General features: G+C 42.9%; 1 protein-coding gene and 1 pseudogene across 2 annotated transcripts; one reads left to right on the top strand and one right to left on the bottom strand.

Moving 5' to 3' along the window:
• Positions 1-56: 56 nt before the first annotated feature.
• LOC118627687 (ubiquitin-like) lies at positions 57-19,027 on the top strand. Of its 2 annotated transcripts, none has more exons than XM_036258145.1 (2): positions 57-272; positions 18,570-19,027. In XM_036258145.1, exon 2 carries the CDS (start codon positions 18,592-18,594, stop codon positions 18,928-18,930), a length of 339 nt encoding a protein of 112 aa, XP_036114038.1. In that variant the 5' UTR covers positions 57-272; positions 18,570-18,591; the 3' UTR covers positions 18,931-19,027. The 2 variants fall into 2 exon arrangements, with proteins under 2 accessions (XP_036114038.1, XP_036114036.1); XM_036258143.1 differs by lacking the exon at positions 57-272 and adding an exon at positions 3,449-3,617.
• On the bottom strand, positions 16,748-16,906 carry LOC118629204 (annotated as a pseudogene).
• Positions 19,028-19,644: the final 617 nt, after the last annotated feature.

The following is a 19,644-nucleotide window of genomic DNA, read 5'->3' as shown; positions in this document are numbered from 1 at the left end:
CCCGGGGAGGCCGGCCTCCTGTGCCCCGTGCCGGGTGTTGTGGGCGTGGCTGAGGGCAGTCACGTTCCCGGGTGGAGGTCAGGGCCGGAAACATCGACCCGGGACTCGGGTCTTCCGGGCTGTGGGAGCTGAGTTCCCAGGTCGGACACCGAAATCGGCGAGAAGACGGAAGCGCGAGTTCTCGAGGCGAGGCCACCGGCTTCGGGGGCGGCCTCTGGGCCTGTTTTACAAAACCCAAGGTGGCCGTTAGGATGGGGTGTGCCTGTAGCGAGGTGAGCTCCCCCCAGACTGTGGTCCGCTCTGCAGCCCACCCCCGACTTGTGCAGAGCAAACATGAACGCGCGCCTGGCCCCAGCACGGAACCGAGCGCCCGCCGGCGGCCGCGGGGCTTGCCCGCACGTGGGCAAGGGTGGCACAGCGCATTGGCCCGGCTCGCTGCGAACTTAAACGCCACTTGAGAAAAAAAGTCCTCTTGTATTCCACCAAATTGTGACTTCATCCGTCTCTTATTGTCGCATATGCAAATTTATTAATTTTCCGGTTGTAAATAACCCCGTGGTGAAAATTGTACCTTCTCTTGTTTTTTCCTCTGTGTTGTGTGTGTGTGTGTGTGTGTGTGTGTGTGTGTGTGTGTTTTATTCTTTAGGATATCGTTTTAGAAGTGAGAATAGCTGGAACAAAGAGAAACTGCCAGATTGCCCTCCAGAAAACACACACACGCACACAATTTAAGTTCTCGGTAACAGTTGATTAGAGTACACTTTTCGTGCCCTGGCCGGTGAGGCTCAGTTGGTTGAGCATCATCTCCAGCGCCCAAAGGTTCAATTCTCAAATTGATATTTATCTCTATCCCTTTCCCTTCCTCTCTCTAAAATCAATAAAAACAATAAAAGTAGAGTACACTCTAAGGGAATTCTAGACATCACTGGGTATTTAAAGTTCATTATGTAGTTTTGTTGTTTTGATTGATTTCTATTGTCTGGTTTTCTTTTGTAGCACTTTCTGAATATTAACACTTTGCTGTATGTGTTGTTCTAACGCTTTTCTTTGTTTTTTGGTACGTGCCCCTAGCGAGAACCGAACCCAGGACTCTGGTCCACAGGCTGACGCTCCAACCACTGAGCAAAAACACTTTTCACAAGCTAAACTCAAGCTGGATTTTTAATAATGGAAACACATTTTAGTACTCATCACATGGGGAATTCACTGAAGACACAGTGAAGGGTGAATCACTGTCTTCTACAAGCATTTGCTAACATGTATAAAATGTCTTTTTTGCATGTTAATCCAAATTCAATTTTAAGCTCTTGGAAGACAGGAAATCTACCCTTTAATATGTTTCAAGAAGATTTACACCTGCCTTCCAATGCCTCCTCTTCTTCACTCCTCCTGATTACAAATAGAATTTTTTTAAGTTAAAATTTCTTTTTACTTTTTGCTAGTATTTTTTTAAACTTTATTTTTATTGTTGACTCTATTAACAGATGTCCTCATTGCCCACCTCCATCCATTCCCTGCTCCCCTTCCTCTGGCCATCACCACACCGTTTTCAGTATCTGGGTTATGCATAAACGTCCTTTGGCTAATCCTTTCACCTTTACTTTTTTATGTGGATAGTTGACAGTTTCCCCATTTCGTGTGAAATTAAGTAAAAATAACTTTAGAAAATTTCTCCTCTTTATTAATCTATAACATGAGTTGTGTATAAAAATAGTGTGCTTGCTTCCTAAGTAAATGGAAAATTTAAGCCCCATAGACACTCTTGCCCACTAGATTGTTGCTCCTAAGCCTCTACCATATAGGAATTCTTTATCCCCTGTTACTATCCATGCAAACTTACATCCCCTCCCCCTTCCCTCTTTCACAGCACCATGCTTTATATCCTCAACAGGCCTATATAGGTCTCAAAGGGTATTATTACTATCCCCTTCTAGAAAATGAAGTCCCTTGAGTGTAGGGACCTTTTCTACTTGCTTAATGCAGTATTCTGATGTAGCTTAAGTGCTCAGTATCTTCCTAGTGATAATAGATCCCTTAAATATTTATTGGTTTATCTTTCTAAATGTAAATTCAAATGGTACAGAAGTCCCACCTACCCCTTCAGCCCCCAGCCCAAGTTCCCTTTCTGGAGGTAAACACTCTTAACATGTATGGTATGTATGGTTTTTTTTTCAAATCTTAATTTGGCCACCTATCTGCTTCCCTAAACTGAGAGGTCCTTGAAGTAGGCTAGGACAAAGGGACTGGGTTCTTAATGGAAAGGGTTCTTGGTCCACAGCCCTAGTACTTTGAATTCTTGGCACCCAGGTCCTCATAACAGAATAGGAGAGAGAAATTCCCAACAAGTGTGTAGAATGACTGGTGGAAAGAGAAATTTCTTTAAAAGTTGAAAACAAGACTCAGTGTAAGAACCATTTCCTCTCTAAAACCTTCCCTTGACTTTCTCCACTTCCAGGTAAAAGGCATATTTTATACAGCAGACTTGCCACCACACCTGTAACAGTTTTTGATTATTTGTCTGGTTTCCCTCCCACCCTGGGCTGAGATCAAGTATTGTCTTTAGAGTTTCAGCAACCAGCAGTGTCCCTTGGCCCCTGAAAAGGTACTTAATAAACATTTCTGGAATAATTTAATAAAAATTTTGTGTTCCTTAAAACAAAAGTGCTAAAATGAGTAAGAAACCCAGGCCCTGCCTCCTCCAGCTAAAAACATGGCACAATGTTATGGTTTAATTGCAGCAGTGTCCTAACTGAAATTACAAATTATTGTTCTGATTTTTAAAATTTCTTGCTTCTGTTTACAGTACTCACTGTACTGGGGAAACAGGGTTACACCCACCTACCCTAGGGCATATCTAATTCAAATTTCCTGTTCTTTTCCTACCCAGTGTTGTTTCTAACTATAATGTTGCTAGGCAACTTTTACAGAATCCACGAGCTTGTGGTAATGTTGTAATAACTGAGTAAAAATCTTGCCTCTAGGTGTTGGCAGAACAAACTTAACCTGTTTATTCCCTTTAAAAGGCAGATGACTTAGCACTTTAATACCACTATTGTCAGCCCATTCACCTTACTTAGCAAAAGCAGCAAGGTTTCTGCCCTAAAGATTTGTGATTGAGATTCCTAAATCACCCTCTCAAATACTTTTTATACAATTACATGAATATATGTGCATATTATTAACATAAGAATGCACTTTTGAATGAAAGATACTTCAGAACTGGGAACTAATTTTTACAGTCTAGGAATGTTTCACAAAACTAGCCAGGCTTTACCCAAAGCTGAATTTTTTCTAGTTTATGTTTTGATTCTGGAGAAATAATAACTTTCTATAAACAAGAGCCTACTCTGATAGATTTCTAATTAAAATAAAATAAAAGAGTCATGTTGCTCAAATTTGTTTTTCACTTAAAAAGCAAACATGCCAAAAAAAGTTAAACGGTCTTTCTTCATCTTCCTTGTTATCGTTACCTTCCCCCTTCTGCTGGTTCTCTCAGCAAACCTCACAACTTCTGCCCGGCTCTAACTGCCAATTACCAACTGTCAGTTGGCCCCAGGAATCCAGATCTCAGGCTGGAATGTGGTAACTCCTACCACTGCTCCTGTTTGACTTCCCAGGTATAGATTTTTCTACTCTTGTCACTTGTCTTTTTATCCCTCAGATGGATGACGTTGTCTGACTATTTCAGCCCACGTTCATCAGCTCATCCTGAGAATATAGTACTATATAATCAATTCCTCCTTAGTTCAATGGAGTATGTCTGAAACTAGCATTGTTCCTTACAAATACTGTTCAATAATGTTATGTGTGCTTTTAATTATAGTAATATTGTTTGAAATCAGTCCACACTTATTAATGGCTTTGTATCCAATGAAATAACCAAATCAAAACAAGATGGTATTGATATAAGAATTTAAAAAGCATAGCTCAGGAAAAGTGACCAGTTGAGAGCTTGTATTTTAATGAAGTAAATATCATTTCTTGTCATGCCTAAATAATCTTTAAGGAATACTAATATACTATTTCTGTTTATCCTTCTAACATATCTATAAGGTAGATGAAGGGCAGATTTCATATATTTTAGGTATGGATTATATAAATTATATGGATTATATGCAAAAAGTCTGAGGATCTAAGATTCTCATACAGTTTTTGCTTGGGATCCTCAGCTATGACAAACCATACTAGGATGCGTACACAACACCTTGGCTATAATCAGCCATATTAGTGAAAGAAGCCCTCAGGACTGCTCCCAGTTATCTCAGCCCTTATTTACACTGGCCCTTAATCTTGAAAGATTTGATAGTCCATTGCAGTCAGCTAGCCCTGTGGCAATGATACTAACTTCAAGACTTTCCCAAGAGAAAATACTGATCTCTGACTGTCATTCCTAGATAAGAGAGTTTTTTTGTTTTTGTTTTTTCCTTTTTATTGAGAACATCGATTGGCCGCCTCCTACATGCCCCACCCTGAGAATTTGGCCCACAACCTGGGTATGTACCTTGACTGGGAATCAAACCAGCAACCTCTTGGTGCATGAGTCGACGCTCAACCACTGAGCCACACCGGCCGGACGAGAGTTATTTTTTTTAAATATTTTTGTTGTTGTTGTTGTTGTTTTAATTTTTTTATTTTATTTTTTTTAATCCTCATCCGAGGACATTTTTCCATTTTTTGTACAGACAGAGTGGGAGGGAGAGAGAGGAAGAGAGAGAGGGGGAAACATCGATGTGAAAGGGCCAGGGCCGGGGACAAACTGCAACCGAGGTACATGCCCTTAGCGGGAACCGAACCCGGGCCTCTCCGGACCACAGGTGGACATTCTAACCGCTGAGCCAAACCGGCCAGGGCTTAATTTATTTTTTATCCTCCCCAAGGACATTTTTTCCATTTTTTTGTCCAGATAGAGTGGGAGGGAGGGAGGGAGGGAGAGAGAGAGAGAGAGAGAGAAAGAAACATCGACGTGAAAGGGACACATCGAGTGGCTGCCACCCACACAACCCAACCAGGGCCGGGGACAAACTGCAACCAAGGTACGCGCCCCAGCGGGCACTGAACCCGGGTCTCTATGGACCGCAGGCTGACGCTCTAACTGCTGAGTCAAACAGGCCAGGACTTAAATATGTTTTTATTTAAATTTTTTTTCTCTTTATTGATTTTAGAGAGAGAGGAAGGGAGAGGGTGAGAGAGACAGAAACATTGATGTGAGGGAAACATGGATTGGCTGCCTCCTGCAGCCCCCCTACTGGAGATGGAGCCCTCAGCACTGGCATGTGCCCTGATCAGGAATCGAACTGGGACCTCTCAGTCTATGGGAGGAGACTCAATTCAATGAGCCACACCAGCTGGGCAATGAGAGAGTTCTTAACCAACGTATTTAAAACTATAGTTCTGTGAAACAGTTAGCCAAAACATTATGTTCCTATTTGCTCTTAAAACTCTTTCTACTGGAATGGAACTGAGTAGCCCCATTTTCTCCAAAATTCCCTTTTTATGTCCTTTAGAGAGGCACAAAAGACTGCTTTTATCTATATTCTTGAGGATTTTCAAAAACTGAAAAGGTCATCACAGAAATGCTATAAATAGGAAGAATCATAAGGGAGTGCCCAACAGAATACCAGTGCTTAATACACATTCGGGTAATTGATTAATTGCCTCTTGGGTTAGTGACATATACAGGAAATACCCACGATGACCATGAGGACTGCCAGTAGTTTGCTGGCTACACTGTGATTATTTAAACCAAGTTTGTTCAGATTACTGCAGCACAAAAGATCTGATGACTCTTCTCCAGTGAGTCAAGGGGCCCTGTGTCATTAGGACAGGGAAGGGAGGTTGAGCAGACATCCCATGCTGGTCTTTTGTGTAGCAACAGGAGTATGTTTGAGTATTGTGTTTTGATGACTCAGTGGTGAGTCAGTTTTAAAGTCCTGTAAAAGGCCTTGTTCAGCTCAGAAAGGATTAAGAGATGAGCTCATCCAGTAGCTATTTGGATAGAGAATACCCAATAGCGTATGATACAATCAGGCAATTGGTGGTATAAATGTATACATGGAAAAACATACCAGCCGGGGTAAACTAGTTCCTATATGCAGAAATCAACTTTGCATGGCAGTCATCTACTGAGTGCCTACTGTGCTCAGGCACCATCCATGTCCTACCCACTCCCCATTACCTTTCTATAGGTCAGAATATGAGAAATGTCCAAAGTACTACAAAGAGCTGGGTGCTTTTGAGGGAAATAGGAAAGGTATAGTGCCAGTGAAACGGTAGGCACTGAGCCAGATGCTTTACATCTTATCTTTACAGAACTTTTTGAGAGAGGTATTTTTATTCACATTTTACAGATGGAGAAAATGAAACCCAGGTCGGTTAATGCCTGCATCACACAGTCATGGAGCTAGTATTACTGAGACTTATTTCTGAGACTGTATTACTGGTTTAAAGACAGGCTCTTTCTACCCCAGCAAGAATGGCCAGGGTGAGCAGTAATGGGAGACTTGATGAAGGCAGGGTCACTGGACCCAGCTGCTGGGCCAGACACGTTATGCAATGTGATGCTAGGGTCCCTGGACAGCAGGGCATGCAGCTTGTATGGTATGAATGAGAGAAGTGGGATCTAGAGAGAGTCAGACTTGCACCTTTACTTTTTTGTTCTACCATAAAACCCACATATATTTTAAATTCTAAAATCAAGAGGAAAGTTCACAAAGATTGATACTATATTGTGGAAGATATGAGGAAATGCATTTTTATCTACTGTGGGGTGGGTATAAATGGGTACCATTTTAAAAAGATTGTTTTGATGATTTCTGTCTAATTTAAATATTGATACTCTTTTACCTAGCAGTTCTACCAAAACATTTGTACAGATTTGCAAAAATATGTCAAAGAATGTTTATCACCGTGTTAATTAAGTCAATAAATACTTAATGAGATTCTTCTATGGGCCTGGCACCACTCTGGGCACTAGCAACACGGCAGGTGAAACAAACTTTTACTTTCATGAAATTGTTGAGGTTTCTGGTGGATAAAGAAAATACATAAACTGCCCTGGCCAGTTTTGCTCAGCGGTTAGAACATCGGCCCATGGACCAATGAGCCTCGGGTTCTGTTCCATTCAAGGACACGTACCTCTGTTTCGGTTTGTCCCAGCCCTGATAGGGGTCATACGGAAGGCAACCAATTGATGTGTCTCTCTCACATCAATGTTTCTCTCTTTATCCCTTTCTCTCCCTCCCACTCTGAAAAAAAATGGAAAAATATCCTTGTGTGAGAATTTTAAAAAAGAATATATAAATAAATATATGGTGCTCTCCCTTTCCCCTCTTCTCGCCCCACTAGGCACCAGGCACTTTACCTTTGCCTTTCTCTTTCCTAACCTCCAGGGGCCCTTCTACTACCTCTGTAACTTTCTTTTTTACTTATTATTTATTTATTTATTTATTTATTTATTTATTTATTTGGGCACATGCCCTTAGCAGGAACCGAACCCCGGCCTCTTTGGTCCATGGGCTGGCGCTCTAACTGCTGAGACAAACTGGCCAGGGCTTATTTTATTTTATTTTATTTTATTTTTTTATCCTCACCCGAGGACACTTTTGCATTTATTTTTGCATTTATCTTCAGATGGAGTGGGAGGGAGACGGGGGCGGGGTGGGGGAAGAGAGAGAGAAAGAAACATCGATGTGAGAGACACACACTAATTGGTTGCCTCCTGAACCACCCCAACCAGGGCTGAGGATCAAAAGCAACTGAGGTATACGCCCTTGACTGGAATTGAACCCAAGACTCTTTGGTCCACAGGCTGACGCTCTCACCACTGAACCAAACCAGAAAGGGCTACTACCTCTGTAACTTTCTAAATTATCTTTCTCTTATAATTTGAAAAATAATATACCAAATATATCAAGTAATGATAAATTCTATTAAAAAAGAGGGAAGGGGAAAGGATTAGGAAATGGTAGATGGTTAGAGCAAATTACTATTTTCATTTCTTTATTTATTTAAACTTTTTTTCTTTTCTTTATTGATTGTAGAGAAAGAGGAAGGGAGAGGGAGAGAGAGATAGAAACATCAATGAGAGAACATTGATTGGCCGACTCCTGCATGTTTCCCACGGGGGACTGAGCCCACAACCTGGGCATGTGTCCTGACCTGGAATTGAACTGGCGGCCTCTTGGTACATGGGTCAACACTCAACCACTGAGCCACACTGGCTAGGCTGAATTGCTATTTTAAATAATGTGATCTAGGAAGGACTTTCTGAAGAAGTGGCATTTGAATAGGAACCTGAATGAAGTGAGGGAATCAGTCGAATAGAGATCTGGAAGAAGTATATTCTAGGCATTGTTTATAATACCAAAAATCCAAAGCCACACAAATGTCCATTAACTACTAAGTAACCACAGAATAATTAACTACTAAGTTCACAAAATAATGAAACAGAGCTATATGCACAAAATGAACAGATATCTAAGATATAATGAAAATAGTTACAAAACCCTATAATTTTTAAAATATATATTTTTTCTTTATTGATTTTAGAGAGAGAGGAAGGGAGAGAGAGAAAGAGATAGAAACATCAATGAGAGAGAACACTGATTGGCCACCTCCTGCATGCCTCCCGCTGGGGATCAGGCCCACAACCTCGGCATGTGCTCTGACCAGGAATCGAACCGGTGACCTCTTGGTGCATGGGTTGATGCTCAACTACTGAGCCACACCGGCCAGGCTATAATGATTTTATTTAAAAACAGTAAGAAAGTAACCTAAAGCAAATATATTTACCACAAGAAGACATCCAGAGAAATGCACAAAACTGTCAAAAAGCCTCACTTCTAAGGATTGCTGTGTGGATTGAATGAAAGAACAAGGCAAAGTGCCAAGGTGCCGAGTGAAGAGACAGCCAGGAGGAAGGCCTTATCATTGTCTCTAAAACAGAATAGGGCACGTAGAAGTATGACAAGTGCTGAAGACCCATACCCTTGCCTTTTGTGATGTACTTGGAGCCCTCCTCTCAGATCACTATGCCTGAGCCCTTCTTCCTTTTCCTCGCTTCTCCACACCCCTACCTCCTTCCTCTAGCTTTGCTCTTGGGAAGGAAGCCTGTGCTTCTGTTTTCTTGGCCTGGATACTTCATCTGGACTGGTCTCACTGCCTGTCTCAGACAACAAGCAGCTTTGTGCTCTGGCTGCGGTCTGTGCTGAGGTGCTGATAAGGAACAGGGCTTACAGGATTCTTCTAATTTATGATAGGCTCACTTCTTTTTTTTAAATTTTTTTTAAGTTTTTCAACTACAATTGACAGTATTATGTTCATTTTAGATATACAGCATAGTGGTTAGACATTTATATAATTTACCCAGTAATCCTCCTGGTAAGTCTAGTACCTACCTGGCACCGTACATAGTTATATTGTTATTGACTGTATTCCCTATGCTGTACTTTACAGCCCCGTGACCTTTGTAACTGCCATTTATACTTCTTTATCTTTTCACCCTTTTCACCCAGCCCCCAGCCCTCCTTCCATCTGGCAAACTTCCGTCTGTTCTCTACGCGGATAGTTTCTTTCAGCTTTGTTTATTGTTTTTTTTAGATTCCACATGAAAGTGAAATCATGTATTTGTCTTTCTCTGTTTGACTTCAGTTAGCATAATATTCTCTAGGGTCATCCATGTTGTCACAAGTGTTAAGATTTTATTCCTTTTTTTTTTTTTTTTAATTCCTCCCTGAGGATATTTTTCTATTTATCTTCAGATAGAGTAGGAGGGAGGGAGGCAGAGAGATAGAGAGAGAGAGAAACATCAATGTGAGAGAGACACATCGACTGGTTGCCTACTGCATGACCCCAACCAGGGCCCGGGACCAAACCACAACCCAGGTACATGCCCTTGACTGGAATCAACCTCATTGGTCTGTGGGCCAATGCTGTAACCGCTGAGCCAAACTGGCAAGGGCAAGATTTCATTCCTTTTTATAGCCAAGACATATTCCATTGCATATATGTACCACCTCTCTATCCATTTGTCTATCAGTGGAGACTTAGGTTGCTTCCATATGTTGGCTGTTGTAAATAATGCTGCAAAGAACATAGGGATGCATATACCTGTTATAGGCTCACTTCTACCTGCAGAAGCAAAGGCTTTGTCCCTGATTACCAGCTTCAGAATATTAACTGAGTGCGGAACTTCGTTTAGGGGATAGGACTGATCAATCACACACACTCTTGCCAGTGTTGATGGAATCACCTGTTTCCTTCAAGGTTTTTGAAGCAGCCAAGCCTTAAGTTTTGATACCCACCTCCACTGCCCCCGCTCACCGCCCAGCTCTGCTGACTCCCAGGGCCCTCAGTGTCCATGTGCTTGCCAACCAACTGTTGGAACAACACAAGACCACAGAAAAATGACCAGAATAAAATAAACACAAAAAGTTCTGTGCTCTTATGTTGTTTCTAACAATTTTTCAGTTGATTACTTTGAATCTCTATGTAGACATTCATATAATTGATAATTCTATCCTTCTTCCTAGTGTTTATGACTCTTATTTTGTTTTATTGTCTAATTGCATTAATTAGCACTTCCAGAACAACATTAAATAATAGGAGAGGTATTTAATGGCCAGTTAGCACAGTGGGATAGAGCATGGAGCTAAAAACAGAGGAGGTGAGCACCATTGTCTTGCTGCTGACTTTAATGGGGATACTAAGGATAATGTTGGTAGATGTGTATATGTATGTGTGTCATGTGCACAGGATTTATATCTGTTATATTAACAAAATGTTATCAGAATATAAAGAATGAATATTAAATTCTATCAAATTTTTAGCCTTTCTCTAAATTCTGCTTTTTCCTCTATTTATTTATATGGCAAATTCAATTAATAGATTTTCTTATATTTTACTACTCGACCCTTCCTGAAATAAATGTACTTAGTAAAGTTGCTTTTATTTTATTTAAAAAAATATTTTTTCTTTATTGTTCTTTTATTTTTATTTTTTTATCCTCACCCGAGGACATTTTTCCATTTTTTGTTCAGATAGAGCGGGAGGGAGAGAGAGAGAGAGAAACATCAATGTGAAGGGACACATCAAGTGGCTGCCACCCGCACGACCAACCAGGTCCGGGGACAAACTGCAACCAAGGGTACGTGCCCTTAGCAGGAACTGAACCCGGGTCTCTCTGTACCGCAGGCCGACGCTCCAACAGCTGAACCAAACCGGCCAGGGCTCTTTATTGTTTGTTTAGAGAGGAAGGGAGAGGGAGAGAGAGAGAGAAACACTGATGAGCCTGGACGGTGTGGCTCAGTGGTTGAGCTTCGACCCATGCACCAAGAGGTCACCAGTTCAATCCCCAGTTGGGTCACATGCCCAGGTTGTGGGCCTGATCCCTAGTAGGGAGCATGTAGGAGGCGGCCAATCGATGTTCTTTCTCAGCGATGTCTCTATCTCTTTATCCCTCTCCTTTCCTCTCTCTAACATCAATAAAGAAAAAAAAGTATTGCCCTGGCCGGTTTGGCTCAGTGGTTGGAGCGTCGGCATGCGGACCAGAGAGTCCCGGGTTTGGTTCTCGCTAGGGGCATATAAAAAAACAAAACAAAAAACCTGCTTTATAATAAAACCTTTGTTAAGGGAAAAAAAAGAAACACCGATGAGAGAGTACATAAATTGGTCACCTCCTGCATGCCCCCCACTGGGGATCAGGCCCACAACCTGGGCATGTGCCCCGACCAAGAATCGAACCAGCGACCTCTTGGTGCATAGGTTGACGCTCAACCACTGAGCCACACTGGCTGGGCTTAGTACAGTTGTTTTTAAACTATGCTGCAAATACACCTGAAACTAGCACAAAACAATATTGAATGTAAACTGTAATAGAAAAAGAAATTTTTTAAAATAATTTTTTTCTTTATTGGTTTTTAGAGAGAGAGGAAGGGAAAGGGAGAGAGATAGAAACATCGATGAGAAAGAATATTGATTGGCCACTCCTGTACTCCCCCCACTGGGGATTAGGCCCACAACCTGGGCATGTGCCCTGACTGGGAATCAAACCAGCAACCTCTTGGTGCATCGGGTTGATGCTCAACCAATGAGCCATACTGGCTGGACTATCATTTTCTTTTTTTTTTTTATCCTCACCCGAGGACATTCTTCCACTTTTTGTACAGACAGAGTGGGAGGGAGAGAGAGAGAGAGAGAGAGAGAGAGAGAGAGAGAGAGAGAGAGAGAGAGAGAAAGAAACATCGACGTGAAGGAACACATCGAGTGGCTGCCACCCGCACGACCAACCAGGGCCGGGGACAAACAGCAACCGAGGTACGTGCCCTTAGCGGGAACCGAACCCGGGTCTCTCCAGACCGCAGGTGGACGCTCTAACCGCTGAGCCAAACCGGCCAGGGCTGGACTATCATTTTCTTTTATTAATTTTAGAGAGAGGAAGGAAGAGAAAGGGAGGGAAGGAGAGAGAGAAACATTGATTTGTTGGCCCATTTATTTATGCATTTATTGGCTGATTCTTTTTTGTTTAATTGATTTGAGAGAGAGAGAAACAGAAACATCAATTTATTGTTCCACCCATTCATGCATTTATTGGCTGATTCTTCTATGTGCCCTGCCTTGAGATCGAACGCAAAACCTTGACATATCAGAATAATGCTCTAACCAGCTGAGCTACCTGGCCAGGGCCTGGTATATCATTTCTATTGTTTGCTTCCTCCTACTCCCAAATAACTAGATCTTAGATTTATTTATCAATTTTATTGTTTTTCTGATTTTGAAATAGTTCATTTTACTTTTATCTTTATTAATTTCTTCCTTTCACTTTTTTTAGACTTTGCTTGTCTTTGTCCTCCTCCCTTTCCAATATCCTGCATTGTCTTTGTTGTTTTTTTAAAATATGTTTTTATTGATATTTTTAAGAGAGGGAAAACCCTGGCCAGTTTGGCTCAGCAGTTAGAGCATCAGCCCATGGTCCACAGAGACTTAGGTTCGGTTCCTGTGAAGGGCACGTACTTCTGGTGCAGTTTGTCCCCAGCCCTGTTTGGGGTTGTGCGGGAGGCAGCCACCTGATGTGTCCCTTTCACATCGATGTTTCTCTGTCTCTCTCTCACTTCCTCTCTCTCCCTCCCACTCTATCTGGACAAAAATGAAAAAATGTCCTCGGGTGAGGATTAAAAAATAATAAATAAGTAAGTAAATAAATAAATAAATAAATAAGAGAGGGAGAGAGAGAAACATCATTCAACTGCCTCCTGCACGCCCCCTACTGGGGATCAAGCCTGCACCAGGCATGTGCCCTGACCCAGAATCGAACCAGGATCTCTGAGTCCATGGGTCGACGCTCAATTCACTGAACCACATCTGCTGGGCCATTGTCTGCGTTGTTAACGGACTTTTTTTTTTTAATTAAAAAACATTTTTTTTGCCCTGGCCAGTTTGGCTCAGCGGTTAGAGCGTCCGGAGAGACCCGGGTTCGGTTCCCGCGAAGGGCACGTACCTCGGTTGCAGTTTGTCCCCGGCCCTGGTTGGTTGTGCGGGTGGCAGCCACTCGATGTGTTCCTTCACGTCGATGTTTCTTTCTCTCTCTCTCTCTCTCTCTCTCTCCCTCCCTCCCTCCCACTCTATCTGGACAAAAAAAATGAAAAAATATCCTCGGGTAAGGATAAAAAAAAAACAAAACATTTTTTTCCCCTTTATTGATTTTAGAGAGAGAAGAAGTGAGAGGGAGAGAGAAGAGAAAAATCGGTCCTGCCCGGTCTGTCTGGCTCAGCGGTTGGAGCATCGGCCCGCTATCCAGAGAGACCTGGGTTTGGTTTCCGCTAAGGGCACGTGCTTCGGTTGCAGTTTGTCCAGCCCCAGTTGGGGTCGTGTGGGTGGTGGCCAGTCAATGTGTCTCTCTCACATTGATGTTTCTCTCTCTCTTCTTCCCTCTCTCCCTCTTGCTCTATCTGAAGATGAATGCAAAAATGTCCTCAGCTCTGGCCAGTTTGGCTGAGCGGTTAGAGCGTCGGCCTGTGGTCCAGAGAGACCCGGGTTCAGTTCCACCTAAGGGCACGTATCTCAGTTGCAGTTTCTCCCCGGCCCTGGTTGGGTCATGCGGGAGGCAGCCACTTGATGTGTCCCTTTCACATCAATGTTTCTCTCTCTCTCTCTCTCTTTCTCTCTTTCCCTCCTACTCTATCTGAACAAAAAATGGAAAAATGTCCTTGGGTGAGGATAAAAAAAAAAGAGAGAGAAAAATTGATGCGAGAGAACATCAGTTGGCCTCCTCCTGCATGCCTTCCACTGGGGATTGGGTCTACAACCTGGGCATGTGCCCTGACCGGGAATCAAACCCGCGACCTCCTGGTGCATGGGTCGACACTCAACCACTGAGCCACACCAGCTGGACTTAATGGACTTGTATATTTTCTTATTCAGCAATAAAAGTGTTTAAGGCCAGCCTGGCTGGTGTGGCTCAGTGGTTGAGCATTGACCCATGCATGAAGAGGTCCTAGTTCAATTCCTGGTCAGGGCACATGCCCAGGTTGTGGGGCATGCAGGTAGCGGCCAATCAATGTTCTCTGTCATCAGTGTTTCTCTCTCTCCCTCTTTCTTTCTCTCTGTCTAAAATCAATAAAGAAAAAAAAAATTTTTTTTAAGTGTTTAAGGCCATGCATTTTCTTGTGAATGTATCTTTGGCTGCATTCTATAAATAGTGTTTCACTAAATTTGTTTTAAAATAGTCCACAATACAATTTTTAAAACTTTGTACTTAAGTATATAACACAGACAGACAAACAAACATATCAAAATACATACAGTTTGGTGAGTATTCACAATTTCAACACCCAGGTTAAGAAACAGAACATTACCAACACTGAGGACCAGCTACATATTTTATGGGGCCAAATGACAGATGAAAATGCAGTATTCAAATTTTATTAAGGACTTGAAGACGTTGACAGCAGAGCATTAAATCAACTGCAGAGTCTTTCTAAGTGCCCATGAAGCTCCCCCTGCCTACCCTGCTCTGGGCTGTCTCTCATCCCTAACCTCACCTCCCACCATGGGTATCCACTGTCCTGGGGTCAGCACGAGAATTGCTTTGCCTGTACTCTTTTGTGTCTAGCTTCTTTTGCTCAGTGTTATATTTGTGAGGATCATCTATACTTTTACATGGAGTTGAAGGTCATACACTCTCATTCCTATAGAGTTCAAACTAGTCTGTAATTCAGTGTTTTAAAAAATTTTTTTTTCTTTATTGATTTTTAGAGAGAGAGGAAGAGAAAGGGAGAGAGAGATAGAAACATCAATGAGAGAACATCAAGATAAAAACATCGATTGGCCACCTCCTGCATGCCCCCCACTGGGGATTGGGCCCACAACCTGGGCATGTGCCCTGACCAGTAATCGAACCAGTGACCTCTTATTGCATGGGTCGATGCTCAACCACTGAGCCACACCAGCCGGGCTGTAATTCAGTTTTAGTTTGTCACTGATGGAAGAGTTTTCTAAGAGAACTTGACATTTTTTCCTAGTGGTTGAGTACATTAGGCTGACCAAGGACTAACTTCCTAGTTTCAGGCTCTTTTCCTCTGAGTGAATGGGTCCTTACTCATAGAACATGCAGTATGAGTAAGACGCAGTGAGCGTTACTCCCTCCTCATGTTCTTCTGATACCCAATAAGGAAAAAAGAGGCAGAAAGCTAGCCAAAGAAGGTAGTCAAAGGCAACAGTTTTTTTTTTTTAACCTCTCCAGGCAGAATTTTTTTAACTTCTCTAGAGTATAGTACACACTGATTGCAGGTTAAGTTGTCTTGTCAGCCTGTGAGTTGCTAAGGAAACAAAAGAAATCGAGTCCTTCCTTGTCAGGTCAGGGGAGGCACCCCACTTCTATCAGTATCTGAACAGGGGAAAGGTCCCTGTGCGTGTCCATTACCTCCCGTAGTCCTAGAGAAGTGAGCAGTGGGCCCTTGCTGACATTGAGCACGGCTGGATATGAGGGATGAATAGTCCAGATAAGTAGTACACCAGTAGTTAAAGAATATATCGCTAAAAGCCACTCATACTTTTACATTTAAACCTAATCCTACATTCAAGCTATTTTATTATAATCAACTTGTACCAGCCAGACTATAACTCATATTTGATGAGCAAACAGAAAATCTTTTGTTGTTGTTGTTAATCCTCACCTGAGGCTGTTTTTCCATTGATTTTCAGATAGAGTGGAAGGGAGAGAGGGAGGGAGGGAGATGGGTAGAGAGAGAGAGAGAGAAAGAGAGAGAGAAACATCCATATAGAGAGACACGTCAGTTGGTTGCCCCACACATGACCCCAACATGGGCTGGGGCTCAAACCTGCAACCCAGGTACGCGACCTTGACTAGGAATCGAACCGGAGACCCTTTGGTCCGAGGGCTGACGCTCTAACCGCTAGAGGGCTAGAAAATCTTTTAACAAAGTGTTTTGTTTGAAGTAGAGGACCTCAATAATGTCATTGGGATTCTTTCTTGAAAACAACAATTTTATTTATTTTCAAATAGATATTAATAAGTTCATAATACAAAATTCAAAAGGCACAAAAAGATATACAGTGAAAACTAAGTCTCCCTTTCACATCCAGCTTCCAGCCTAATACCCAGAGGCAATCAACATTATTATCTTCTTGGATATTGTTTCAGAAGTGGTCTATGCAAATATATGTAATCTTTTCAATATTTTTAAAAGAAATCGTAGCATATTATGCATACTGTTCTGCACCTTGCTTTTTTATTTTTTCCTTTCCTGGAGTGGACAGAGCAAGCTCCTATTCCATCTCCCTGCTCCAAAAATCCATTTAATATATTGTCCTTGGATAGAGGACGTATCAGATATTAAACTCATAAGAACAGATACTACACTTGATCTTAGCCAAAAGGCCGAGAAGCGATTGCGCCTTGCTTTTTCACTTAATATTTTTGGAGATTATTTCATGTTAATGCATAGAGGTCTGCCTCATTCTTTTTAAAGGATGAACCAAAATTTTTTAAAAAGGTTTTTCTGTTTTTCCCCCCAGCAGCTTCATTGAAGTAAATTAACATCCATAACATTCACCTGTTGAAAGTATACAATCCAACTATTGTAGTTAATTTATAGAATTAACCACAATCCAGTTTTAGAACATTTCTGTCACCCTAAGAAGTTTTCTTATACCTATAATGTATCTTTTAATCATTTAATTAAACTTTGTTTTTCCTTTTTACTCATTCATTTTAACATTGCCTGGGTCCTGCCCTGGTTGGTTTGGCTCAGTGGCTAGAGCATCGGCCTACGGTCCAGACATACCCTGGTTTGGTTCCCACTAAGGGCAAGTACCTCGGTTGCTGTTTGTCCCCGGTCCTGGTTGGGTTGTGCAGGTGGCAACCACTTGATGTGTCCCTTTCACATCGATGATTCTCTCTCTCTCTCCCTCCCAATCTATCTGAACAAGAAATGGAAAAATGTCCTCGGGTGAGGATTAAAAAAAAACATTTCCTGGGTCCTGATTCTTTGTTTTGCTATCCAGCACTCATAGGGCTTAGAATGAGGAAGCTGCTGTGTTAGGAGAGCATTCGAACCTCACATAGCATTGATTCTCATGTAAAAAGTAATTATTCTTGCCCTGCTGGTGTGGCTCAGTGAATTGAGTGTCCTCCCATGGAGTGAGAGGTCCTGGTTGGATTCTTGGTCAGGGCCCATGTCCGGGTTAAGGGCTTGATCCCCAGTAGGGGGCGTGCAAGAGGCAGCCAATCAACTTTTCTCTCTCAGGTTGATGTTTCTCTCTCTCTCTTCCCCTCTCTCTAAAGATAAATAAGTAAATAAAACATATTTAAGGGAGGAGGGTGTCAATAGGGGGAAAAGGAGAAGCATCTGTAACAAAAATAAATTAATTTAAATTAATAAATTTAAAAAGCATCTTTTAAAAAAGTAAAGAGTAGCTATTCTTTTCATTCAAGGCTGCTGTGCATTTGGAGAGTGAGATACAGGAGATCCTGAACATTCCGCCGGTGCTTGCTTTCCCTCCTTCTCTCTCTCTTCACGAAAATTAGTAGAGCCTTAAGAACAACAGATAGGTTGGAGGAGATGGGCAAGCTATCTGCTCTCTCCTTGGGGCGGCTAATCACGACAGACAGTAGCTAAGCCACAATGGCTGCAGAGACGAGGGAGTAGAAGGCAGGTGACCTCTCCATGTGTACTGACAAGCCGTCCTCCTCTGGCGGATGGGCCCCGGGCTGATCAGACCTGCCGTGGAATAGATGGTATGCACACCTGCGAGAGAACAATGCGACCGCTCTGTCCAGATGTGAATCCTTACAGGGGGGTCCGTTGCTGTGGTTTTGCATTTCTCCGCATCTCCCCTTGGTGCTACTCGCGACTCTCTCGCCTCCAATAAAATGTTGTCAAGTAGTTAGTGCTCCACAATGGGAAATATCACTAAAATATACAGTGTAAATACAAAGCATTCTTTTCTGATCCTGTTCTTCCAAAATCAGAGCATTTTTGTTTGTTTTTCTCAGGACGGACTTTTTTCCTCCTTGTTTTTAAAATAAGCGATATGTGCTCTTTCTCTTCAAGGAGGCGGGGGGCAGGCGCAGAGATGCAGATCTTCGTGAAGACCCTGACGGGCAAGACCATCACCCTGGAGGTCGAGCCCAGTGACACCACCGAGAGTGTCAAGGCTAAAATCCAAGACAGGGAGGGCATCCCGCCTGACCAGCAGCGCCTGATTTTTGCCGGCAAACAGCTGGAGGATGGCCGCACTCTCTCAGACTACAATGTCCAGAAAGAGTCCACCCTGCACTTGGTGCCTCGCCTGCGGGGCGGCGTCATGGAGCCCGCCCTCCGCCATCTCGAAGCCACCTGCAGGCCCAGCGCCATCAACTGCGGCGAGAAGCGCGGACACGCCACCAACCTGCGCGTCAAGAAGGTTCAATAAGGCCCCTCCACCATCTCCGAGGGCGCGGGGGCCGCGGCCTGAACCCTGTGACCCTGGGGCCTCAATAAAGTTTCCCTTTCAGTGGCTGGAAAAAATAAACAAAGAGTTATGTACCTGTTACTGTTAATATACAGCCTCATTTGTCTTTCTATTTTCAAAGTTAATAATTCTCCAGAAAAATTAAGTAGGTGGCTCTGGCTGGGTGGCTTAGTTGGTTGGAGCATTGTCCTGTGCACCAAAAATGTGGTGGGTTCCACTCCAGGTCAGGGCACATGCCCGGGTTTCAGGCTCGAGCCCTAGTAGGGGGTGAGTAGGAGGCAGTTTCTCTTTCTCCCTTCTTCTCTAAAAATCAATAAACTATTAATAATAAAAATAAAGAAATAAAATAAATTAGAATAAAAAAACAAAGTAGGTGGAGCCTGTTCCCTTCATCTCTAACAGGGAGAGAGGAGAGCAGGTACCCAGCATGATCCACACAGAGCCCTGGGGGAAGGGAAGGAGGGCTGGGGAGCCCTGCCCACCTGGGGACTCCCAGCAGGGTGTCCACTCCCACACTGGCAGGACAAAGTCACTTCCTGGCCATCCTTAGAGGGCTCCCTGCCAGGGTGCCCTCCCTCCTGCCTGGAAAGACTTGAGACAACTTATAAAAGAGAATGACTATCCAGCCAGAGATCATCTCCGTGCACCAGAAATCCAAACTCAGGGGCCAGAAAG

This window comes from Molossus molossus, unplaced genomic scaffold, assembly GCF_014108415.1.
Source record: "Molossus molossus isolate mMolMol1 unplaced genomic scaffold, mMolMol1.p scaffold_m16_p_13, whole genome shotgun sequence".
Classification (NCBI taxonomy): Eukaryota; Metazoa; Chordata; class Mammalia; order Chiroptera; family Molossidae; genus Molossus; species Molossus molossus.
The sequence above is the reverse complement of the archived record's forward strand: the minus strand, read 5'-3'. Positions and strand labels throughout refer to the sequence as shown.